Below are 24,655 nucleotides of genomic sequence, written 5' to 3'. Positions count from 1 at the left end.
CATGTGGGTGCTGGTATCTGAACCTGGGTCCCAGGCAAGCACAGCAAATGCTCTCATCCCCTGAGCCATCTCTGCAGTCCCTAGACCATGGTTTGTGTTTGTTTGTTTAATAAACATAAATGTAATGTAGATTCAAACCATTAATCCTTGAGTCACCACTGGAGGCAGCACCAGGATTCTCAGAGCCAGAGGGCGAGGGGACCTTGGGCAGAACCCAGCTCCAACAGGACAGACTGAGATGAGACCCTGTGCATCCCTCCTCTCTGCCCATCCTACAACCTGGGTTAGATTCTGAAAGATGGGGAGAAGGAGAGAACCTCAGGGAGGGGCCTGGAAGGAGGCAGAGCCCAGGAGACTGAAGTTCATCTCCTCAGCCCACAGTCTCCTGAGTGCAGTGGCTTAGTTTGGCATTGATGGTACAAGGATGGACAAACACCTCTTAGTGCTGTCACTCAGGGACCCTGAGGGATAAGGAGGCAGGCAATAATCACAGGAACAAGAACAGGCCTAGTCCTCCATACAAACTAAAAAGACAAGAAATAAACAGAGAAGACGGGGTGAAGAGCCATGGCCAGGTCAGAGCCCAGGCTGACCTGTCATAGCTGCCCTGGCTGCTCACAATCATGGGGACAGGACAAGGCTCTGTCATCCCAGTGTCCCTGTGATCACACACTCTCAGCATGTGGTTCAAGTGATGAAGAGAACAGAGCCAGGAGGTGACAGAGCTGAGGAGTGACCATGTCACAGCCAACAATGGACTGAGCTCCACCTGGGCACAGTCCTGTTCACACTCAGCTCCCACAGCCTCATCTTGTCCACCAGATATACACACAGCACAACGAACATAGATTCTGGAAGGTTCTCCATGCTACCATTTATTTCCTCCACAAACTCTAGGTATTTCGATCATTTAATTTACCCATCAATCCACCTGTCAGATCAAGAATGTGAACATTCAAGTTTACATTCAGATTCTTATTTTCTTTCTTTCTTTTTTTTAAAAATATTAATTTATTACATATACAGTGTTCTGTCTGCATGTATCCCTGCAGGCCAGAAGAGGGCACCAGATCTCATTACGGACAGTTGTAAGCCACCATGTGGTTGCTGGGAATTGAACTCAGGACCTCTGGAAGAACAGTCAGTGCTCTTAACCTCTGAGCCATCTCTCCAGCCCTCAGATTCTTATTTTCAGTGGGGAGTCAGGGGCTGCAGCTCAGGGCAGCATGGAGGTGACAGGATGGAGATGTCCCCTCCTGCCAGCTGGACCAGGAAGGTTGGCTGTGGAAGGGAACACAGGCAGTGCAGGGACAAGGTCCTGGTGTGCAGGGGGGCCTGGGCTCCCCAGTTCTTCACATTGAGCCCACAGGGTCACAGGGAACATCAGACACTGTTGCTGAGAGTGAACTGAGGGGCTCAGGACGTCACAGGAGAGACCTGAGCACATCTCTGTCACTCTGTCAGGCCGGGCAGCTGTCTTCAAGCTACAAACAAGAGATATGAACAATCACTGTGAAGACAACATCCCAACAACCCACCACTCACTCAGAGGTGATTCTGGGAGTCCCTGAACCCCAATCATGTCCACTTTGCCCCTCTCCAAATAAGATCCCAGAGTGTCACCTGTACAGTCTGGGAGAGACACATCAGAGCTCTGGGCACTGTCCCTGCCTAGGGAAAATTATATATATATATATAAAGAGAGAGAGAGAGAGAGAGAGAGAGAGAGAGAGAGGTACAAACAAGGCACCCAGAAGATTTCACTGGATGAGCTATTATTATTGGCTGACTGAGCCCCCCATTTGTCCAGCTTCACTCCAAGGGCCTCAGGGACAATCCTGCTCCCCACACTTACCTGAAGCCGGAGTATAGTTCCCTCTCTTTGCACCTGTGAGAAGAAAAGCTGTGAGAGACCAGGAAAGATCCAACCCTAGGAATTTTCTAGAACTGACAGCAGACCCAGGTTAAAGACAGGAGCATTGAGGGGTGTGGATGTTTCCTATTAACGAGGCAGAGCACACTTCTAAAAGGGGCTGAGAGAGAACCAGACCTGACCTTTCCTACCTGTGGTTCTCCTCATCTTCACAACAGCTACCACAGCTCCGATGATGGCCATGGCTCCAATGATGGCCACAGCTCCAATGAGAACCTGAACAGCAATGGTTGCCATGATGGGGACAGTGGACTGAGGAGGCTCTGGAACGGAAGGACAGGAGGGGACGGTGGGGGTCATGACCCCAGCTGTCAGCCCTGACCCTGCTCAGGGTCTCCAGAAGGCTCCAGCTTTCCCTGACCCCAGCTCTGCACCCACACCCTCCTTACCCCATCTCAGGGTGAGGGGCTCAGGAAGACCCTCATGCTGCACATGGCATGTGTATCTCTGCTCCTCCCCAGAAGGCACCACCACAGCTGCCCACTTCTGGAAGGTTCCATCCCCAGAAGGTCTGGTCTCCACCAGCTCCATGTCCTGAGTCTGTTCCTCCTCCTCCCTCTGCCAGACCAGGGTGATGAGGGCAGGGTAGAAGCCCAGGGCCCAGCACCTCAGGGTGACTTTCCCTTCAGGGCCAGGATGATGGGTCACATGTGCCTTTGGGGGATCTGCGAGGATGATTTAATAAATCCCACAATTAACAAGATAAACTGATACCTGCAAACACAAAGTTAAACCAATGATGACACTGAACTGTGTCTGTTTGGACAATTCTGTCATCACACTAGAGACCTCAGGTAGAGCTGGTCCCCTCATCACAGAGCTGCACATTTTCTGGGGGGACTCAGTAGCTAAGAGGGAATCCACGTGAGCCAGCAGGTCAGCATGGTCTTCCTCATGTGATGTTCTAGAGCATTAGTTAGGTGGTAAAAGAATAGAAGGAATGGAAAATAATTAATTTATGTTATTAATTCATATCAAAATAAGAAAACAGGTACAAGGCCTACATGAAGGGTGCCACCAACTCCTGCTGCCACCACTGAGGCACAATCACTGTGGCCTTCTTGCTGACCAGCATAACTTTCTGTCCAGTGAACAGCCATCACCAAAGTGTGCAGCAGAAATGTGGTGAATCTCTGACACTCAGCCAGAGAAAATGACTCCCCAAGCCCTGCCTCTGGGGGACAAGACACAAGGTATTGTCACCAGGAGCCCTGGAAGTGTGCTGTGGAGCCCAGGGCAGCACTCCCTGGGACACAGCGGTGCTCACAGGGGTGTGTGGATCGTCCCTGTCACTCCTGTCCTGGAGCTGCAGAAGACCCTGTCTCTGAGGAAGTTCAATTCCTAATCCACTGAGCAACACTGTGACTTGTTAGGGGTGAGGGAGAGCAGGAGGGCTCTGGATGTTAATATGGCAGAAAATAGTCTAAGCTCACAGGAGCCTTTCTAGTGTAAAGGAAACACTGACTTTGTCTAATTATCCAGATTAGCAGAGTTGTGTCCGCCCCCCCCCATCCTGGCTCCTTTGGAGACTGATACAGATGATAACACGAGGGGGAGAGAGAGAAACAGTATCACCCCAGTGAGGGGGGAATAAAACTGACTAAAAGCAAAATGACAACTTAAAAAAAAAAAAAAAGGAAGGAAGAAAAAAAAAAAGAAAAAGCCCCCCCACAATTTAGTATTTGTCCAGGGCACACCATAAGTGCTCAGGTGGCCATTCTGGGAATAGACGTAATTGGAGTGTGAGGGGTGCAAACCTCAGCCACAGGGATTTGGGAGAATGTATCTTTGGAAAGTTCTAGAAACTGTGGAACCAGCCTAGGGTAGGGGCGTCCATGTCTCCCATCAGGTAAAGGAGACTTCCGGTCCTGGCCTGTAAGGCTGACACACTCAGGTGACAGGACTCAGTTTCCACAACCCTGGTGTGGGCAGAGACCCCGGCCTGGAGAGGCCATGGCTGACATCGGCTGCAGACTGCAGGAGCCACTGTGGTTAGGTCGGGATCTCCTCTCCCTCCTCTGAGACAGATTTGCAGCTGTCCAGGGAGAAGGCTGAGCCCTGGGATCAGTGCGGTCCCTGCCATGCTGGATCAGGAGACCCAGGGACACTGTCTGCCCTGAGACAGGGGCATGACCCCAGCTGAGGGGTTTCTTCTTCCCCAGGACCGAGCCCACCCCAGGGCAGAGGGAGGAGCTGCCCGCGGCCCTGCACCTGTGCGCTGCAGCGCGTCCTTCCCGTTCTCCAGGTGTCTGCGCAGCCAATCCACGCACTCGCCCTCCAGGTAGGCCCTCAGTCTCGCTGCCTCACCAGCCTGCTCCCACTTGCGCCGGGTGATCTGCGCCGCCGTGTCCGCCGCCGTCCACGTCGTCAGGTCGTCGTTCAGGACGATGTAATCGCGGCCGTCGTAGGCGAACTGATAGTACCCGCGGAGGAGGCGCTCGTCCGACCCCACGTGACAGCCGGATATGAGCTGGAAGGTGTGAGAGCCTGGGGGACCCCGCGGTCAGCCCCGCCCACCAGCGGTCAGCCCCGCCCACCCGCGGACTCCCCTAAACCGAAAGGGAAACCGGGTCCCGGTCCCCGACTCCTCCCGAACCTCGGACCCCGGGACCCGGGACCCGGGGGCGACTCCGGCCCGGACGTAGGGACGTGGAGGGGTCGTGACCTCCGACCCGCGTCACTCACCGCCCTCGCTCTGGTTGTAGTAGCGGAGCGCGGTCCTCAGGCTCACTCGGAAAATCTGCTCCGCGTTCTTGGCGATCCGTGTCTGCTCCTCCCAATACTCCGGCCCCTCCGGCTCCACCCACGGCGCCCGCGGCTCCATCCTCGGAGTCTCCGCGTCGCTGTCGAAGCGCACGAACTGCGTGTCGTCCACGTAGCCGACAGCGATGAACCGGGGCTCCCCGAGGCCGGGCCGGGACTCGATGGTTTCGAAATACCGCAGCGAGTGCGAGCCTGGGGGCGGCGCACGGTGAGACCCCGACCCTCCTCCCGGGACTCCGGGCGGGTGCGCGGGCCGGGAGGGGAGCAGGGCGCGGGGCTCGGGACGCGGTGGAGAAGGGCGGGAGGGTCTGGCTGGGCGACGCGGGGACGCGGCTTCCCCGGGGCCGCCCCCGCCCTCCCCGCAGAGTCGTTTCCCTCCCGACCCCGCACTCACCCGCGCGGGTCCGGGTAGGGGCCAGGGCGGCCGCCAGCAGCAGGAGCAGCGTGCGCGGGGCCATCAACCCCCTTCTCGGATCTGGGGCGTCTGAGTTCCGCGTTCTGCCTGGACTTTATAACCCGTGACCGCGGCGACGCTGATTGGTTCTCCGGGATCTCGGCACCCAATGGGGGTGAGAACAGGACAGTTGTCATCAGTGTCCGGGCAGAAGGACCCGACACAGGTCAGGAGCTGGAGAAGTGAAACTGGGGACCTGGGGATCCCCAGCCCTGGGCTTCCACCCCAGACCTCACCGCCTGGGGACTGAGACTTTGCTGAACCCTGTGCTGCGGGACGGAGCGCTGTTTGTCATGATGTCTCTGAACCGCCTAAGAACAACTGTCTCCTCAGGTTAGTCAGGATGAAACCTAAGAGCATGAAGTTTCCAGATAAAATAAACACAGCACTTAAAATGAATGTTCACAGAAACAGGTGCTGTCGGAGTCCTGGTGAGGGTGTGGGGCTGCCGTGGACACCTGCATCGGGAGGTGACTGGAGTTTTCACAGCTCTGGTCAAGGACTTTTGACCCTGTGTGTTATCTGTGACTCTCCGTGCTGGAATCCCACTCTCCTCTGCTTTCACTTTCTACTTCAGTTATCTGTGGTTGGGATTTGAGGACATCAAGTCAAAATCCACAGAAACAAAAAAATTATAAATTTATTTTTTTCCACACTACAGAACAGAGATGAAACTTCAAGTCCCCAGTGTGTACCTCTGCCATGAGAATTACCTCTGCCCAGTGTCCACACTGCACAGGCCTGAGGAACTCAGGAGCCAGCTGTTATGAGACCCAGGGCTCCACAGGCCTGTGACATTCATCTCCTTCATCTCATCCGCTCATAAAGTGTGAGTGAAGGTCACAGAGAGAATGAGAGGTCACAGGTTATGTAACGTCTACCACACCATCGTCATTATTCTGCTTCATTATTAGTTACAGTTCCTTTCTCACTGTGATTTATTCACTAAAGCAACTGTACCATGGCAGTGTGTAGACACAGGGAACCATGGCGTGTAGACGGGGATCAGTGCCCTGCTGTGCTTGGTCTCCACGGGGGTCTCTTCCCAGTGGAGAAGGGGGTCTACTGTGCTGAGACAAAGACCAGGTCCACACAGACATCTCAGGACTATGGACTGAAGATCCGTGTAAAACACAACCACCTGGAGCCACAGATGATCATCTGGGGAGAAACACTTGGCGTCTGAGTGTAAGCACCAGGCTGTGAAGACAGGATCCTGAGTGAAGAGGGGAAAAAAAAATCTCAATTTACAGATGAGATTCCTGAGCATCAGGCTTGGCAGTGCGAGCTGCCCCTGCAGGTGAACACAGGAGCCTGGTCTCTGTGGGAGTCTGTGTGGTGCTTGCAGGCCAGAGCCTCTGCTTTAAAGAGAAGCATCTCTCCACTGCATCCCCAACACACATATTTGCCATTGGACTCCCAGAAGTGACTTTTCTTCTAGAAGATCCAGGGAATCCTTCTCTTCAGAAGGAGGAAGAGGAAGATTGAGGAGAGAACTGAGTGAGTCTGGCCTGGGGGTCTCTCCTGGTGTTTTCTTGTCTTTTTTTTTTTTTTAAGACCAGGCTGGCCTTGAACTCACAGAGACATGAAGCAGGCTTTCTTTCAGACCACACACCAGCTCCCAAATCATGACAGAGAGACTTACTATTAGTTATGAATGCCTGGCCTTAGCTTAAACTTATCTCTAGCCAGCTTTTCCAAGTTAAGTGGACCTGTTTCTCTTCATCTATGTTTTTCCTCGGGGCTTTTTACCATTACGTCCTTCCTTTAGTGTGTGTTACTTTTCTGCTTCCTCTGTGGCTGGCTGGGTAACTGGGTGGTTGCCTGGTTGGCCCATCCTGTCCTTCTCCCCCTTCTTTTCTTCCTCTTCTCTTTTCTCTCCGCCCCCAGCCCCGCCCATCCCTCCTCTGCCTAGCCATTGGCTGTTCAGCTTTTTAATTAGACGAATCAGGTGCCTTAGGAAGGCAAGGTGAGACATGTGTTGTGCAGTGTTCAGTTCTGTGGGTCCATGGAAAATATGGTCACTCTAGGATGAATTTTAGCCTTCGTGGCGACAGGGGAGTCAGCCTCTGGCCAACTGACCAACTGTAGCTTTGCAAAAAGGATGTTTATGGCTATACAATTTACATCTTTAGCAAGTCAATTTCCATATACCAAAACCTCTTATCTAACGCTGTCCAAAGACACAATTGGCAAAGCAATTCCCAGTTCCAGGACATCTCTGTTTTCCTCCTACAACCAACTTTTGCATAGGCTTTGAACCTTTAGGAAATCATGGTAATATTTAGATACCTCAAGCCTAAGGTACCCTACACAAATGGTAGCAGTCACAAAAGGCAGATCAAAGCTGGTGCTAACACTCCAGAATCAAACCAGCTGCAGAGTTCTGCAGAAACTCTTGCTACAGAAACAGCAGCACATCTTTACATGATTAAACAAATACAACATAAACAAATGTAACACATCTTTATATAGTTAAAAATAATATTCCACAACAGACCCACCTGCCTGTGCATCCCAATTCCCGGGATTAAAGGCTTGTGTCACACACCTGGCTTAATTACTTTTCTAGGGCTGTAAGAAGACACTGTGAACCTGGCAACTTATAAAAGAAAGTTTAAATTGGTCCTCAGTTTTCAGAGAGTTTGAATCCAGGATGTTAGAGGAAAGGTGTGGTGGCAGGAAAAGCTGAGAGCTCACATCTCAATCCACAAGCAATTGTCAGAGTCACTGGGAATAGTGGGGGTCTCTTAAAACCTCCATGCCCAGCCCCGGTGACACACCTCCTCCCACATGGCCACTCCTCCTGATCTGTCCCAAGCACTTCCATCAACTGGAACTGAAGTATCCTGTAGCTGGAGTTTTCTCTTGGGTCCCACCAAATTCCCACAGCCCACTTATAAAATAAACACACAGACACTTATATTATTTACAAACTGTATGGCTTTGGCAGGCTTCTTGCTAACTGTTCTTGTATCTTAAATTAACCCATTTCTATAAATGTATAACTTGCCACATAGCTCATGGCTTACTGGCGTCTTCACATGCTGCTTGTCATGTTGTTGGCTAACATTGTCTCCCCAACTCAGCCTTCCACTTCCCAGAATTCTCCTCTCTCCTTGTCCCACATATGCTTCCTGCCTGGCCACTGGCCAATCAGTGTTTTATTTATCCAGAGTGATATTCACAGCACTCCCCCTTTTCTTTTTCTTTTCCAAAAAGTAAAGTTTTAACTTTCACATAGTAAAATTACAGACAACAAAACAATTACCAAACAAGAATTACAGTTATAATATCCAGTCTATTTATAGTTTATTTGGCAAAATTAAAGAAGATATCCTATCTATCTTATATTTGTGAGTCTAAGGTTTTATATCTAACTTATCTTTATCATAACTACGGAAAATTGTAACTATCTAGCTTTTAACTAAATCAAAGACCTCATAAGGATGTAATACTACCTGAGAAACAGGAGAAGGATGCAAGCAACTTTCGGGCATCTTGCAGGGTAGACAGAGACAGCTAGCAGCCTAGACAGTCATCCAAAATTCTCTTGTAAATTTGGGGCCTCTGTCTTCAGCCCACAGGCCTAGAGTCTCTCAGTCACTTATTTTAGTGTCCTGTAGAATGTCTGGCAGTTTCCTCTGTGAAGCAGGAACCTGAAGAACCATTTTGTCAAGCAAAGTTCAGTGGTCACCTTTTTATGGATCTTGTATGTCGAGTTGATCAAGCAGTCCAGGCAAGAACAATTTCTTGCCCAAATGGCTATTTTTGCCAAGGTGAAGATAAACTCCATATGGAGTATCTTCAATGTCCATTCTTCTCTCTGAAGTAAATTAGTGCTGCCAGGAGCATACATGTCTCACTGTCCAGAAATCTAAGTTTTTAAAATATTTTAAATGCCATATTCTGTAGGTCTTTGAAGTATTTGAAGATTACCTATCTATCTGAAATATATCTATGTATACCTAGAAGACTCCTCTAACATGGCTACGAGTATGATTATCACAGATGACTAATTAGTAATCTATTTTTTAATTATCCATTACAATTTTAAATGAACTGTACAAACATAACACCTTAAACAAGAGTAGAAATATACACACAGTATAACAAAATTAACTTTAAATTTGTATCAATAAACTAAAATCCATAGCAATGTAAAACATTTTAAACAAGTTGTTGCTCTTTAAAAATAGATTCATTAATCTACTCTTTTATCCTATCATCTCTATATCCTATATATCTATATCATATCCCCTTTTCTTTTTTAGAAAGAGATTGCATTTATAATCAACCTGTTTTTTAAAAAAATATTGGTTTTCCTCTGTCCCACACCACAGGGCTCTTTTGATTTGGGACACAACAATCTCTTAACCTTTTATTTTAGCAATATGTCTGGGTTTAGAGGGGGAGTGAGCCAATTCCATCTCCAAAGCTAGCTTTGTATATTTGGGAATTTGGGTGTAGTATCTCTTACTACTTCTTGCTGGAGGGGGGGCCGCTGTATCTTATGGGGACACAAAGAAACTTTTAGGCTCATGGGGGTAGTCCATGAGGATGTATTGTCTGAGCCAGTTGCCTTAAAACCATTTTGGATGTTGGATCATCTGGGCCATGGTGTCATCAGAGACCTTTCAGGGGTCTTGGCTGGTCAAACTTGTTGTATCTTAATCTGGAACAAATCCATAGCCTCTGGCTTTCTTTGGAAACCAAAGCAGAGCCTCTTTTCCAAAGCAACATATCCTTATATCCAAATTTTGAAGTCAAGATACCTTTAAAATTTACATTTTTGTTTAACTCAACAGCTTTTACCATCAAATGTTTTTCTGTAGTTAAAAATCCCAAAGACAACACAATCCAGATTCTCTGTGTGATATCCATTTTTACGTGGCTTATTTTTTATATTAGTTTTACTATTTCTTTAAAGACTTTATTTTTTTAAACTATATATTTGTTTATATAACTGTGTATATCATCTTTTTGTCTCTTTCAAGCCATCATCCATTTTACACACATTGTAAACTATTACATCTGAATCTGTCTTATTGCGAATCTATCGCTTTAAACTGCAGCATTTGTAAGACTGAAATGGTGCTATGGCTGCTGTATCCGTCCACCTCAGTTTCCCAACATGGTGGTGGTACATTTATTGCCAGCTCTGGGAGCCATCGTGGGTCTATGTTTTTATCCAAGCTCATGTAGCCCAGAAACCTCTTTTTTTTTTTTTTTTAAAAAAAAAAAAAAAAAAAAAAGTACTAAAGGCTAAATCCACCACACAGCAGCAGGGTAATGTGCTGCTTGTAGATGCCTCATTCCCGCCATAGTGCAGGTCAAGCGCAAATGCCAGGAACCCGCCAGCAATGCAAACTGGCATTATGTGGCGTCTAGACACCCATATGAAACATGAAGCAGGAACCTGGTTTTGGCTCTGTTTAGAATTGCTTATTAAATATTCTGTGGTTTAAGGTGGAAACTCAAGCCGTTGGGAGCCATTTGTAGCTGGAGTTTTCTCACCAAGCCCCGGAAGTCCCACAGTCCACTTATAAAATAAACACAAAGACACTTATATTATTTACAAACTGTATGGCCGTGGCAGACTTCTTGCTAACTGTTCTTATATCTTAAATTAACCCATTTCTATAAGTCTATACCTTGCCACATGGCTTGTGGCTTACCGGCATCTTCACATGCTGCTTGTCAGGGTGGCGGCTGGCAGTGTCTCTGACTCAGCCTTCCACTTCCCAGAATTCTTCTCCTCCTTGTCCCGCCTATACTTCCTCCTGCCTGACTACTGACCAATCAGTGTTTTATTTATACAGAACAATACCCACAGCACTATCCAAACCTCTGAGCCTGGGTGGCAATTCTCATTCAAACCACCACAGCATTCAGTGCAGATGTAAGATGCCCTGCAGGGTTCTGCAGATGTGTCCACTGTGATCTGTGGACAAACACCCTCAAACAGGAGGAGCCCACTGCGTTAGGATCTCCCCTTTGCTTCTGTCACCTCCTGCCCTTCTCCTTCAGTCCTCACCCCATCAGTACCAGCAGCCCTCCCTTCTCAGCTCTGCACTAACACTGTCTCTTCCTTTTAATCCAGTTTCTCTCTGTGGTCAGCCATCTTGTTAGCCATCTTGCTGTGAGCCAGGCTGTGTGGTTTCCTTCTGTGAAATCTCCAGTGGGGGCTGGAGAGATGGCTCAGGGGTTAAGAGTACCTGTTGGTGTAGCAGAGTGTAACATGAATCTTTAAAGTTCTTCTTAATAAAATCAAACCCAGAGCCAGGTATTGGGTTAAAGCTGGAAGATCAGAGAAGCAGAACAAGCCACAGCTTCCTCACCTCGCCAATTCCTCAGCTGATTCTGTTTCCTCAGACTGGATGCCTCCCAGCTGAACTATGCTGCTCCAAGGCCTGAAAGCTTAAGCAGCTAAAAGCTTAACCAGCCTAGTTCCTGGTCCTCATGCCTTATATACCTTCCTGTCATTACTTCCTGGAATTAAAGGTCTTGTTACCATGCCTGACTGTTTCCAGTGCGGCCTTGAACTCACAGAGATCCAGGCAGATCTCTGCCTCTGGAATGCTGGGATTAAAGGCGTGTGTGCCACTATTTTCTTCCCTCTATATCTAGTAGCTGTTCTGTTCTCTGACCCCAGATAAGATAGGGTGCACAGTATTTTGGGGAACACAATACCACCACATGATGCTTCACAACCATCTGTGACTCCAGTTCCAGGGGATCTAGTTCCTGGTGCACCTGCGTACTCATAATCAAAAAACAAATACATCCAATAAAAATAAATGTTAAAAAATCCATTTTGAAAAATACTCCAGTGGCTCCCTCTCCCTCTCCTAGAGTGTGAGTCCCAGGGGCTGAGGGCACAGGGCTGTTCTGTCAACATTGTTCCAGCTCTGGAACAGGACAGGGACTGAAGACTGAAATATGCTGTGCTGAAATGCAAATGTTCAAAACAGCATAAAGTTAAAAATACAAAAAGATTTCATTTTACAGACCTACTGTGCACAGTGGGTCACAGCCTCATTCCAGGAAGAGCACACTGTGTGTGTGCTCATCTTTGCACTTGAGCCGTGTGTTAGTTTTTAATTGCCACTGAACAAGAACAATTTGAGTTACTTAATGGTAACATGTAACAGACCAAGATACCCCCAACATCAGGAGAGATCCTGCACCTAGTGATCCCCCTTTCCCCATCTTCCCCTTACGTCAGGCCCCTCAGGGTCTCACTTTTTAATGAGAAAGAGAAGTGTTAGTGTCTAGGGCAATAGTTCAACATGCTGAAGAAAGAAAACAGGACTGGGTCTGAGCCCTCAGAGAATAAGGCTAAGGGGACCCATGCTGGCTGAGCTGCCCCATTCCTCCTGTCCACTCTGCTCCAAGGGTCTCAGGTCTCAGGCTGCCCTGCCCTCATCAAACTTAGAGCCAATGGAACTCTCCATCCTTTCCCACCTGTGGGAAGAAAGCATCTTGTTTTCTTTCAGGGAGGAGGCAGAGCCATGGAAAAGAAGCTGCCAAAGCCTGGAACCAGGGAAGTTTCCAGAACTCTGACACAGACTGTGATGACTATTATTGGTTGTCAACTTGACAGTATCTAGAATTAAGGAAAACCCCAACTCAGAGAGCACACCTGTCAGGGATTTTTACTTAATTTGAAGTGGAAGATCAACTTCTGATCTGGTTCTTGGCAACAACATTTGTGTGTGTGTGTGTGTGTGTGTGTGTGTGTGTGTGTGTGTGTGTGTGTGTTTCCAGATAGGGTTTCTCGGTGTAAGAGCTTTGGCTGTCTTAGAACTTGCTTTATAGACCAGGTAGCCTCAAACTCAGAAATCAGTCTGTCTCCACCTCCCAAGTGCTGGGATTAAAAGCATGAGCCACTACACTAGAAGACAACAACCTTTAATCCTGATTGAGGGTGGAAAAACCCACCTCTAGTCTGGGCCATGCCTTCTGCTGGCAGTCTATTCCAGGACATGGAAGAAGGAAACTTGCTCTGTAAGCCAGCTTGCTCTTGCTCTTACTAGCAAGTCCATTCATTCACGGGTCTCAGAGGCTACTTCTTCAGGATTTATCATATACTGAAGACCAGATGAGACTCCAGCCTAGTGGACTGAACAGGTACTGAATTCTTGGACTTTCTGTTCATAGCCAGCCATTGTTGGATTAGCTAGACCAGAGCCTATAAGTCATTCTAATGTATCATGATAGATAGATAGATAGATAGATAGATAGATAGATAGACAGATAGATAGACATTTACTCAGTTCTCTTACTCTAGAGAACCCTGACTAACAGAAGTGATTCCAAAGCAACAGAAATATAAGTTTGATTCTTTTAATGATCTGTAATAGGCTTTCCAGTTTACCAACACCTACAGCTACCAAAGCCTTTCCAGTTACTGATGCATCTCTTGGAAGCTGGAAGAGCACTGAATGCTAATGGTGTAAACTATTTTACACGCTTAAGGAGATTAATGCATTTGATTTTCCTGATCCACTGATTGTGGGCCACAATGGATTTGTTTACTCTATATAAAACTATTAACAGTTTGTAGAAAGATAAGAAAAATGATGATGCTGGTCTCTTGCTCTTAGCATCTGTGGGTTAAATATACTGAGGAAAGGAATGAGCTCTATGATAAAATCTACAAAGTTGAGGCATCTGTCTTCAGCCCACAGGCCCAGAGTCTCTCAGTCACTTATTTTAGTGTCATATAGAATGCCTGGCAGTTTCCTCTGTGAAGCAGGAACCTGAAGAACCATTTTGTCAAACAAAGTTCTGTGGTCACCTTTTTATGGTGACTCTCCGCCCCAGCACCACATCTTCCTGCATGCTGCCATGCTTCCCACCATGATAATGAACTGAACCTCTGACACTGTAAGGGAGCCACCTCAATTAAATATTTACTTATAAGAGTTTCTGTGGTTGCCGGGTGGTGGCGGTGCATGCCTTTAATCCCAGCACTCGGGAGGCAGAGGCAGGCGGATCTCTGTGAGTTCGAGGCCAGCCTTGGCTACCAAGTGAGTTCCAGGAAAGGCGCAAAGCTACACAGAGAATCCCTGTCTCGAAAAAACTTAAAAAAAAAAAAAAAAAAAAAAAAAAAAAAAAGAGTTGTCGTGGTCATGGTGTCTCTTCACAGCAATAAAAACTCAAACTAAGACACTAATGACAACAGTTAACACAGTGATAAAATTGACATGCTCCAGATGGGAATAGAGTCTGGAGGTTTCTAAGTGTGACCTGAAAGAGAATCTTCTCTCCAGCAGCCACAGAGCTCACGTTGCAGAAAATCAAACTGAAGCCCTCATTATAAGGTTGGCTGAATGACAGCAAAAATTCACGTCCCAGCCATGAAGAGTATCAGTAGTTAAAGTAAGGACATGAATTGGTAAAGAATGAGATCCTGTAACTTGGGATTCAGATGTGTGGCAGGACCCTACTGACGCTGAGAAGTTTAACCCCTCAGATTCTCAGGGTTTATCTCACCCGAGAAAGTAGTCTCTCTATCCTCAGCCCCACCTCCTAAATACACCTTGGACTGAACAAATTAATCCTTCCTTGTTTGTTAAGCCAGTGGTGACTTTCTCCAAAGGAAATACCAGGCAAGACAATCCTGATTTCCCTCAGATCCCACCAACAGTTGCCTCTAGACCTTCACCAGACTGCAGGCAGAGCAGGATCTTTGGGGAAGGTAGAAGGGAGAAGCTTAGTGCCTGAGGAGGGCGCTCTACACTGCTAAAGAGTTTAATGACTTTGCTAATTCATTCCAGCAGAAGTCTGGGGAATATGTGTGGGAATGGATTTTAGGGTGTGCGATAATGGTGGATTGAACATTGAAATTGGGTCAGACTGAGTTTATTGATATGGGCCCTCTAATTTCAGATTCTAGATTGAATATGGAAGCTCCCACAGTTTGTAAAGTTGTCAAAACATTGTCTGAATGATTGGCTGAAGCATTTGTCAAAGATGGCTTACTGATAAGGACTTGGAGATGCCTGATATCCCTTGGCTTAGTGATGATGAAGGGATTCTAAGACTCAGGGAAATTGCAATGCTAGAGTGTGTGTGCTGTGTAAAAACTACTCCTCCATCATGGGAAGACCCAGAAGACCTGCTCTTCACTGATTCTAAAGACAAAAAATGGTGAGGGGGCACCAGCATGTTTCCAGAGTCTTGTTGTCACCCTTTTCCATGAGCCAGACCTTAGGGCTGAGATGCTGCTGCTCAGTTGGATGAATTAAAGGGAATGAGTTTACTTGGGTCCAAATGTATCAGGGTCCAAATGGCAGCATGGAATTGCTAAAGACAAGGTGATCACAGTTACTGTAATGGTCAGCACAGGCAAAGTTAATTTTATGGTGGCATGATTCACATGGACTTTTGGTGCTGGATTAATCATGGTGTTTCCAGGTATGAAATAAATAAGAAGCTGTCTTAGCCAGTGTTATATTGCTGCGAAGAGACCATGAACATGGCAAATCTTATAAAGGAGAGAATTTAATTGGTGTTTGCTCACAGTTTCAGAGGTTTAGTCCTTATCATCATGATGGAGACCTTGGCAACATGCAAGCAGACATGGTTATGGAGAAGTTGCTGGGAGTTCTACATCCAGATCCTTAGGCAGCAGGAAGAATGAGAGCCAGTAACCCTGGCTTGGGCTTTTGAAAACCAAAGGCCACCACCAGTGACACATGTCCTCAAGCAAGGCCACACTGACTCCACACCTCCTAATCTTCCTTAAGCAGTGCCATTCCCTGATGACCAAGCATCCAAATATATGAGTCTGTGGGGCCATTTTTATTCAAACCACCACATTTTACTCCTAGACCCACACAGCCTTGTAGTAACATCATAATGCAAATTATGCATTCAGTCCAACTTCAAAAGTCACCATAGTCTGTAACAGTCTCAATACTGTGAAGTCCAAAGTTCAAAGTCTCTTCTGTGACTCACGAAAATCTCTTAACTGCAATTCCTTGTAAAAATCAAAATAAAAAAGCAGATCACATACTTCCATCACACAGTGTCACAGGATATACATTACCAGTCCAAAAGCAAGGAAGGGTAGCATAATGAGGAAATACTGGGCCAAAGCAAGACCAAAAACCAGGTGGCAAACTCCAAATCTGCATCTCCAACTCTGATGTCAAAACACTCTTCAGATCTCCAACTCCTTTCAGCTCTGTTGACTGCAACACACTTCTCTCTCAGCCTGTTTCCACAGAGTTTTTGCACCTGTCCATGAAAGGTGCCCATGACTATCATTCACTCACACAATGGCCTCTCAGGTCGTCCATGCAGGGACACCCCGATACACACGACGGGCCTCAGCTGCTTTCCTTAGCCACAGAGAGAGATTCCACAACCCCATTGCCCACTTCCTCCTTGGAAAGGACAACACTTTATCCTTACTGGAGTGGACACTTATTCTGGTTATGGATTTGCCATTCATACACATAATGCTTCTGCCAAAACCACCGTCCATGGACTTATAGCATGCCTTGTCCACTACCATGGTATTCCACACAGTGTTGCTTCTGACCAAAGAACTCACTTCACAGCCAGAGAAGTGGGACAGTCGTCCATGATCATGAAATCTACTAGTTTACCATGTTCTCCACGGTCCTGAAGCAGCTGGCCTGTTAGGAAAATGGAATGTTGTAAATGACACTTTTCCTGACTTGACTGCCTGGCCCCAAATAACTGACTCAGAGGCTGGATGTGAATTATAGAGGCTCAGTCAGTAGCTCAGGCTTGTTACTAGCTAACTCTTATATTTTAAGTTAACCTATATGCCTTATTTATACTCTGTCACATAGTGGTACCTTTATTACTGTGGCACATTCATCTCCTGCTCCCTCTGCATCTGGCTGGTGACTCCTGACTCCACCCTTCACCTTCCCATCATCCATCATTTGGTCACCCTGCTTCTATTTCCTGCATGGCTACTGGCCAGTCAGCATTTTATTAAACCAAATTAAGTGACAAATCATTACAGATTATTCCACAGCATTCCCCCTTTTGTCTAATTAAAAAAGGTTTTAACTTTAACATAGTAAGATTATATACAATAAAAAGTTATCAAGTAAGAATTACACTATCTAATCCATTTGCATTTGGCAAATTAGATAAAGTACTTAATTGTCTATCTTAGTGATTCTAAAATTTTGTATCTAATTTACTTTCTATTACAACTAAGAAAAACTATAGTTATAACTATTTAGTCTTCAACTCCATCAAAGACACCAGAAGGGTGAAATTTTACCTAATGAGAGGGACACCAGACCGCCTGGACAGTCACCCAAAGTTCCTCTCTAACATTGGGGCATCCAATAAATGTCTCTTTCCAGTTCACATCCAGGCAAATCTGGAGGATGAACTGGTGAAGGAGGCTCTTAGAACGGTGAGGCTCTCCCTATGCCCATCTGCCCCCACCTTCCCCTCAAATGTCACCTTGGTGTCCCCTCTGGCCTGCCTGTGACTTTGTCCTGACTTCTCATGGTCATTTCCCCAAGGAGTGGATCTGCGACACTATTCGAAGCAGGTGGAGCTGGAGCTGCAGCAGATTGAGCAGAAATTGATCCAGGACTGTATCCTCCAGCAGAGGGGAGCCACATGGGGTCCAGGGAGGTGTGATGCAGGTAGCTGAATGGAATGTGGTCTCTCGGGTTTCTGTCACTTTGGGGAGAATTCAGGAGGAGGTGCTGCTGGTCTGCAGAGCTCCATGTTCACTGTGAAGCCCTTGATTTTTGTGGGTCAGACATCCAAGAGAGTGAGAACATAGCATCTCTGCACAATCAGATCACAGCCTGCAATGCTGTCCTGGAGGTCAGTGGCCCTCAGCTGTGGTCCCTGACAAGCTTGGACTTGTCACGCCCTCTGCTTCTGGTTTTGTTGTTGTTAGTAGTTTGTGTAACTTGGGCAATGAAGATCTCCCACCCTCCTGGGCTGTTGACTGGGGTATTCACCCAGACACTTGGTGGCACACTTGTCCCTGTCAACCCTGTGCATGCCCACAGTGTTTTCTGCCCTCCCTGTAGCGCATGGAGCAGATGTTGGGAGCTTTTCAGAGTGACCTCAGCTCCATCAGCTCTGAGATCCGGACCCTGCAGGAGCAGTCAGGAGCCATGAACATCCGACTTCGTAACCGACAGGCAGTGCGGGGGAGACTTGGGGAACTTGTAGATGGGCTAGTGGTGCCCTCCACTCTGGTCACGTGAGTTGCTGGCTGGGAGGGTCATACCGTCCAGAGCAGGTGGTTGGGCTGGGTTACCTACCCAGTTTACAACACAGGTCTAGGCTGAGGTTTGTCAGGTGCAGTCTAGAAACCAGGTGTGCTGGCTCATGCCTGTAATCTCAGGCTCGGGAGGTCCAGACAGGAGAATTGCTGCAAGTCACCAGCTTGGACTGCAGAGTGGGATTTTGTTTAAAAAAAAGAAGTGCATTCTAGAAATTAACGGATGGGTTAATAACTCCTAACCCGCTTTAGCTACCACAGGATAGGACATAGGTTAGGAGTGATCCAAGGTCAGGTGTGTAGTGGGGACCTGTGGGGGGCAGGGCTCAGGAGTTGAAAACTTGGTGCATATAATGAGGGTATGAGATCATGGAGAAAGGTAGGAAAGACATGAGCTGTGAGGGGTGTGGTTCAGGTGTTTCAGGACTGTTGAGGGTCCCTTCTGATCACCCTGTCCCCCTTCTCCTCAGATCAATTCTGGAAGCTCCAGTGACAGAGGCCAGGTTCCTGGAGCAGCTGCAGGAGCTGGACGCCAAGGCAGCCGCAGTCAGGGAGCAGGAGGCCAGAGGCACAGCTGCCTGTGCAGATGTCAGAGGCGTGCTGGACCGGCTCCGGGTCAAGGTGGGGAGTGGACCCCTAGGGTCACTTCCCATGATCCCCACTGCTTCCCTCCGGGCGGTGCATGTTGGCCCTCTCATTCCCTTGAAAATCTAAGGAGGCTGGAGATGTGCCTCAGTCGGTAGAGTGTTTGCTTAGCGTTCACAGAGCCCTGGGTTCCCTCCCCAGCCCTGCAGACATTGGCGTGATGGCCCTTGTCTGCTGTCCCAGCACTCAGGAAGTGGCAGAGGAAAGATCGGAAATTTCAGAGTCGTTCTCTGCTACGAAGGGAGTTTGGGGCCAGGCTGAGATACATGAGACCCTGTCTCAAAAACCAACAGCATAGAAACTAAAATTAGAACAGTAAATAGAAGATTAGCATGGCCTCTGTGTAAGGGATGACATGAAAATTCATAAAGCATTCCATACTTAAAACAAAGAAAAACAAACCTGAAAAAATAAGGCAGGGCCTGGTGCTAAGCGATTTTACCCTGCACTTGGGAGGCAGAGGCAGGGGGACCTCTGTGAGTTCTACAGAGTGAACTACAGGGTGAGTTCCAGACCAGCCAGGGCTACTCAGAGAGACCCTGACTCAACCAACAAAACATAAAACAACCAAAGTATTCTCTCCATTACCTTTACCTTCACGTCTGTCATCTCCTAACTTTCTCCACAGGGTAAAAGCCCGCAACTTCATGGCCTGTTTGTCCCCCACATCTAGGCAGTGACAAAGATCCGCGAGTTCATCCTCCAGAAGATTTATTCGTTCAGAAAGCCCATGACCAACTATCAGATCCCCCAGACAGCCCTGCTGAAGTACAGGTCGCCACCCCGGGACAGGTGCAGGGTGGCTTGTGAGCTTCTCAGCAGCCAGCATGTACGTCCAGGGGTCTGACTCGCCCTGGCCCTTCCAGGTTTTTCTATCAGTTCCTGTTGGGCAAGGAGCGAGCAACAGCCAAGGAGATCAGGGATGAATATGTGGAGACGCTGAGCAAGATCTACCTGTCTTATTTCCACTCCTACCTGGGGCGGCTCATGAAAGTGCAGGTGAGCCAGGCAGGGAGAGGTGCCCCTAATAGTGGCTTGGAGGAGGGATGGAGCTCCCCACCCACTGGTGGTGAGGAGCCATGGTTCAGCTCTCTGTTATTTTCTCTAGTACGAGGAAGTTGCTGAGAAAGACCATCTAATGGGTGTGGAAGACACAGCAAAGAAAGATATCCTGGATCAGCTGGGCAGTGGGGGCTCACACATTTAATCCCAGGACCCGGGAGGCAGATACAGGTGGATTTCTGTGAGTTCGAGGCCAGCCTGGTCTACAGAGCGAGATCCAGGCCAGACATCAAAGCTACACAGAGAAGCCCTGTCTTGAAAAAACAAAAAAACAAAAAAAAAGAAAGAAAGAAAGAAAGAAAGAAAGAAAGAAAGAAAGAAAGAAAGAAAGAAAGAAAGAAAGAAAGAAAGAAAGAAAGATGTCCTGGATCAAGGAACCTCGGGCTAAGCTCACAGGCGGGGTGCCTGGCCCCAGCCAAAGGGTTCTGCTTTTCACCCTCTCTGTGGGGTGGAACCTTTGAGGATGTGAGAGCCAGATCTTCCCCTCCCAGAGGGTTGTAGACTCCCTGAGGCCCATTACAGGTGTCAGATGTGGCAAGGCCCTGGTTCTGGAAAGGGGTGTCCCAGTCATAGTTAGCTTCTGGGGTCCCTCAGGTCTTGGCTCTGTGGGCTTGGTGTGGTCGGTCTCGGTGATTTCCCTGACTCTGACCTGGTCATGATTCTTCTCGAAGCCGTCCCTCCGAAGCAGGAACACCATCTTCACCCTGGGGACCCGGGGTGCTGTCATCTCCCCCACTGAACTCGAGGCCCCCATCCTGGTGCCCCACACTGCCCAGCGTGGAGAGCAGAGGGCAGGACGAGCCTACCCCTCTGTGGTCGGGGTTGAGTCCCCGCAGGTGGGGAGTTTGGGGCCCCTGGCCTGCTGTGATGTGGGGGGCTAGGAGCCATGCACTGAGGCACACAGAGGGAGACTGCTCATGGGGTGACTGTCAGGGGTTGAAGAGGATGTGGGGGCAGCAGCAGCCGGAGAGAGGGCGTTCCTGTGTCCTGTGCCCCTCTTCAGTGCCTGTTCAGGATGCTCCTCCCAGCCTGGAGGTCAGGTGTGTGGGGTCTTCTGAGCTATCGTATCCTGAGATGTGCTGAGACCCCACATCCACGGGGCCAGTGTCCGACCCCACCCTTCTCTCTGCCCCATAGTATCCGTTCGAGGTTCTCTTCCGCAGTCAGCACTACGCCCTCCTCGACAATTCCTGCCGTGAATATCTTTTCATCTGTGAATTCTTTGTCGTATCTGGTCCAGCTGCTCATGACCTGTTCCATGCTGTCATGGGCCGCACACTCGCCATGACTCTGGTAAGCCCCGGATTCTGTCTTTTACCCTCCATTCTCAGGGCTCATCCACAGCCAACGGGATCACAAGCAGCAGTATTGAAATCAGGGGTGTCCCGATCTAAAGAGTGTAAACCTTTATCTCACAACATGACCCCCCAGGGAACCCTCAGAACTCGGGGATCCTGTTACTTCCTCTGCTTTTCCACAGCAGAGAGCAACACCTCTAAATCCTGGCCTTTTACCTCCATCCCAAGCTCAGCCCTGGCTTCTGCTCTGAGGAACTTACAGAGTGGAGGCCTGTGAGCAAGTCAGGGCCCCTGGAGGTGCCTGTGGACAGGGAAGGAGGGGTCTCCCTAGCCAGGGCTTTGTCCCGTAGAAATGTCCATCCGTTTGCTCACAGCCACCCGAACAGCAAACTGACATTCCATTGCCTGCCTGTTGCTGTGTCACAGAAACACCTGGAGTCCTACCTGGCCGACTGCTACGACGCCATTGCTGTTTTCCTCTGTATCCACATCGTTCTCCGATTCCGCAACATCGCAGCCAAGAGGGATGTCCCTGCCCTGGACAGGTCACTGAGCCCTGGGCCTGGGTGCCTAAAGGCTTCAGCTTTTTTTTTTTCCTCGAGACAGGGTTTCTTTGTGTAGAAGGTATGAGGCTGTTGTCAGGGACCGTGGGGAGGTGACTGGAAAGGACAGTGAGGTGCAGCTTACAGGTGGCACAGCAGGGAAGACCTGACTGGGGGGTAGCAGGGAAGCCCGGCTTGATGGTGATCATGGCTGTGCCCCGGGCAGACCTTGCCGCGGTGGATGGTCCCCAAGCCTGGTCGCAATCTGACACCCTCTGTCCTCCTGTGGCAGCCCGAGTCACTCAGCTGATCCGTGGCTTTGGGAGTTCCTGGAAGGCCTCCGTGGAGTCTCTGAGTCAGGATGTCATGCCGAGTTTCACCAACTTTCGAAATGGAACCAGCATCATCCAGGTGCCTGCCACCCCAGCCCTTTGCCCGTGTCCCACGCGTGGGTGTTTTCTCGCTCTTTCCTCTGGGAAGGTCAGCGACCAGCTGTGTCTGAGCTGTGGAGCTCTGATAGTCCTGCCCGGTCTGTCTGACCCCCGACTCCCCTCTGTGCAGGGGGCGCTGACCCAGCTGATCCAGCTCTACCATCGCTTCCACCGGGTGCTGGCACAGCCACAGCTCCGGGTGCTGCCGGCCAGGGCGGAGCTCATCAACATTCATCACCTCATGGTGGAGCTCAAGAAACAAGCCCAACTTCTGACTCGGTCCCCAGGGTGGCGGCTCCCATGCGCTCTGAATGTCACACACTGACACTGGGACCTGAAGGCTCCCACGGTCTCTGCATGTCACACTCCGTCCCCTGGGTCCCCTTCCCCTTCCTGTTGTCTCTCAGGCTCCCACACTCCTCACCACATCCACTGCAGGATTCTGCCTCAGCAGAGTGTGTGCGAGTCTGCTCCTTCCTGGACATGGAGGGGACGTTATCATTCCTGTCCCTGTCCCTCCTCCCCTGTGTGTTCACACCTGTGAAAGCGCCCACCTCAGTCTCTGATCGACTCTCAATCTTAGGACAGGGCAGTGGAGGCCGCCTTCCCTCTCTTGTAGCTTGGTCGTCTGCGGTCTCCACTTGAACACTAACCCATCACCTCCTGGCTGGGGTTCAGGCTGTCTGTCTGTCTGTCTGTCTGTAGGCAATAATAAGCACTTAATGTACTGTGACAGCGTCCCTTTCTTTGTCCTGACGCCTTCGAGTTCTCCAGCATTTCTTTCCTGTAGACCTCTCCGGTTCCCAGCCTGGGGTGCATGAGGAAGAAGGTGGGGTGGTCACCTCGGTCTGTCACTGTTTCTGACCCAGGGTGGCTGGGTTGCTTAGGAGGGACTGCTCTGTAGCTCTCCAGGAAGGTGGCACATGTCACAAGGCCTGGGGACATGGACAGCTTTGGGCCCTGTCCTGAGGCTACCATGGGAAAAGTCCACACGTCTGGGATTGTCTGTCTGAGCCCCTAAGTGGCTGTCACGGCTCCTCTGAGGGGAGGGCCTGCCCCCCTGCACCCATATGGGGCCGGGGTGGACCTGGCTCCAGAGCATACGTCTTGTCTTTTCCATGTGGCCCTTCCTGCTGCCCTGCTGATGTGCCCAGTGAACTACAGAACAGAGTTTCTCAACCTTCCTGATGCTGCCACCCTTTGATACATTTCCTCACATTGTGACCCCAACCTCAAAATTATTTTCAGTGCTATGTTGTAATTAATTTTGCTACTGTTATGAACCCTAATGTAAATATCTGTGTTTTCTGATGGTCTTCAGCAACCCCTATAAAAGGGTCTTTCAACCCCCTAAGGTCGTGACCCACAGGTTGAGAACCACTGCTCTAGAGTGAAGGGACATCCTTGAACAAGTCTTTTGGGGGTTTTCAAGACAGGGTCTCTCTGTGCAGCCCTGGCTGTCCTGGAACTCACTCTGTAGGCCAGGCTGGCCTCGAACTCACAGAGATCACGTGCCTCTGCCTCCCAAGTGCTTGGACTAAAGGTGAGCCACCACCATCCAGCAACCCTGACCATGCCTTAAAAGCCAGTATGGTTTGTAGACCTGTAATTCCAGCTAATTGGGAGACTGAGGCATGGGATGGAAAACCTGCTTGGGTTACAGAGTCAGTTCATGGCCATCCTGGACCAGGTCTTAAAAGTAAAAGTGCTGGTGGAGAGATGGCTCAGCAGTTGAGGGCACTGGCTGCTCTTCCAGAGGTCCTGAGTTCAATTCCCAGCATCACATGACAGCTCACAGCCATGTATAATGGGATCTGATGTCCTCTTCTGGCATGAATGTGTATTGCAGCTAGACCGCCATATACATGAGATAAATAAATCTTTAGAAATTAAAAAAAAGTGGGTTGGGGTGGGGAATGTCGTTCAGTGGCAGGAAGCTCGCCAGGCAGACAGCAGTCTATAGGTTCCTTAGACAATGGGGGAAATTTCAGGTGAAAGAAGCGTCATGTCCTCCACCCCATCACGTTCAGGTCCTTGGCCAGTGGCGGCTGTGAGCCTGTGCACCTAAGGGTCTGGCATGTTGGAGCCCAGAGAAGGGAAAGGAAGGAGGAAGACTCTTGATTGGGTCACGTGTCTCGTGGGTGGAGTCAGTGCTGTCCTTATGGACCTTGCCCTGTCCTCCACCATTTTTCCCTTCCTTGGGCCTAGTTTCAGCGTTTACAGTCTCTCTCGCTCCCAGGTTCCTTGAGACTTACCCGTCACAGTACTAGGCTGT

General features: G+C 49.0%; 2 protein-coding genes and 1 non-coding gene across 7 annotated transcripts in view; 2 read left to right on the top strand and 1 right to left on the bottom strand.

Moving 5' to 3' along the window:
* Window positions 1–23,113, top strand: part of LOC114687930 (vacuolar protein sorting-associated protein 52 homolog) — a 93,869-nt gene extending 70,756 nt beyond the window's left edge. The window contains exons 1-12 of one of the 3 annotated variants that reach the window (XM_037199743.1): window positions 17,737–17,755; window positions 17,926–17,993; window positions 18,206–18,381; window positions 18,873–19,023; window positions 19,721–19,821; window positions 19,914–20,046; window positions 20,156–20,213; window positions 20,767–20,945; window positions 21,247–21,402; window positions 21,834–21,952; window positions 22,242–22,360; window positions 22,511–23,113. In XM_037199743.1, coding sequence (XP_037055638.1) covers window positions 18,209–18,381; window positions 18,873–19,023; window positions 19,721–19,821; window positions 19,914–20,046; window positions 20,156–20,213; window positions 20,767–20,945; window positions 21,247–21,402; window positions 21,834–21,952; window positions 22,242–22,360; window positions 22,511–23,025 — 1,704 coding nt within the window. In that variant the 5' untranslated portion in view covers window positions 17,737–17,755; window positions 17,926–17,993; window positions 18,206–18,208 and the 3' untranslated portion in view covers window positions 23,026–23,113. Of the gene's footprint in view, window positions 1–17,691; window positions 17,807–17,925; window positions 17,994–18,205; window positions 18,382–18,872; window positions 19,024–19,720; window positions 19,822–19,913; window positions 20,047–20,155; window positions 20,214–20,766; window positions 20,946–21,246; window positions 21,403–21,833; window positions 21,953–22,241; window positions 22,361–22,510 lie in introns of those variants that run through there. The other 2 variants (XM_037199742.1, XM_037199741.1) reach the window with 2 other exon arrangements.
* LOC114687935 (RT1 class I histocompatibility antigen, AA alpha chain-like) lies at window positions 1,178–5,201 on the bottom strand. 3 transcript variants are annotated; one of them, XM_037199768.1, is made up of 8 exons: window positions 5,091–5,201; window positions 4,619–4,888; window positions 4,145–4,420; window positions 2,323–2,598; window positions 2,056–2,196; window positions 1,856–1,888; window positions 1,624–1,671; window positions 1,178–1,484 (listed from the first exon to the last, which is right to left on the bottom strand). In XM_037199768.1, the coding sequence occupies exons 1-8, from the start codon at window positions 5,152–5,154 to the stop codon at window positions 1,480–1,482; spliced, it is 1,113 nt and encodes a 370-aa protein (XP_037055663.1). In that variant the 5' UTR covers window positions 5,155–5,201; the 3' UTR covers window positions 1,178–1,479. The 3 variants fall into 3 exon arrangements, with proteins under 3 accessions (XP_037055663.1, XP_037055664.1, XP_037055665.1); XM_037199769.1 differs by having other exon boundaries at window positions 2,065–2,196; XM_037199770.1 differs by lacking the exons at window positions 1,624–1,671; window positions 2,056–2,196 and having other exon boundaries at window positions 1,178–1,281.
* On the top strand, window positions 19,322–19,432 carry LOC114687939. Its single transcript, XR_003733732.1, has one exon. It is a non-coding gene; the product is annotated as a U6 spliceosomal RNA (small nuclear RNA).
* Window positions 23,114–24,655: the final 1,542 nt, after the last annotated feature.

This window comes from Peromyscus leucopus, chromosome 16_21 (assembly GCF_004664715.2).
Source record: "Peromyscus leucopus breed LL Stock chromosome 16_21, UCI_PerLeu_2.1, whole genome shotgun sequence".
Lineage (NCBI taxonomy): Eukaryota > Metazoa > Chordata > Mammalia > Rodentia > Cricetidae > Peromyscus > Peromyscus leucopus.
Note: the sequence above shows the minus strand (reverse complement) of the source record. Positions and strands in the feature narration are given on the sequence as shown.

Bases quoted from the DNA above. Each gene is read 5' to 3' on its own strand.
- LOC114687935 (XM_037199768.1), bottom strand. From the start codon at position 5,154: ATGGCCCCGCGCACGCTGCTCCTGCTGCTGGCGGCCGCCCTGGCCCCT. The intron at 1,889-2,055 runs GTCAGGTCTGGT...TTCTTCTCACAG, and splicing joins GAGAACCACAGGTAGGAAAG to GTGCAAAGAGAGGGAACTAT. The intron at 1,672-1,855 runs GTAAGTGTGGGG...AATTTTCCCTAG, and splicing joins GAACTATACTCCGGCTTCAG to GCAGGGACAGTGCCCAGAGC.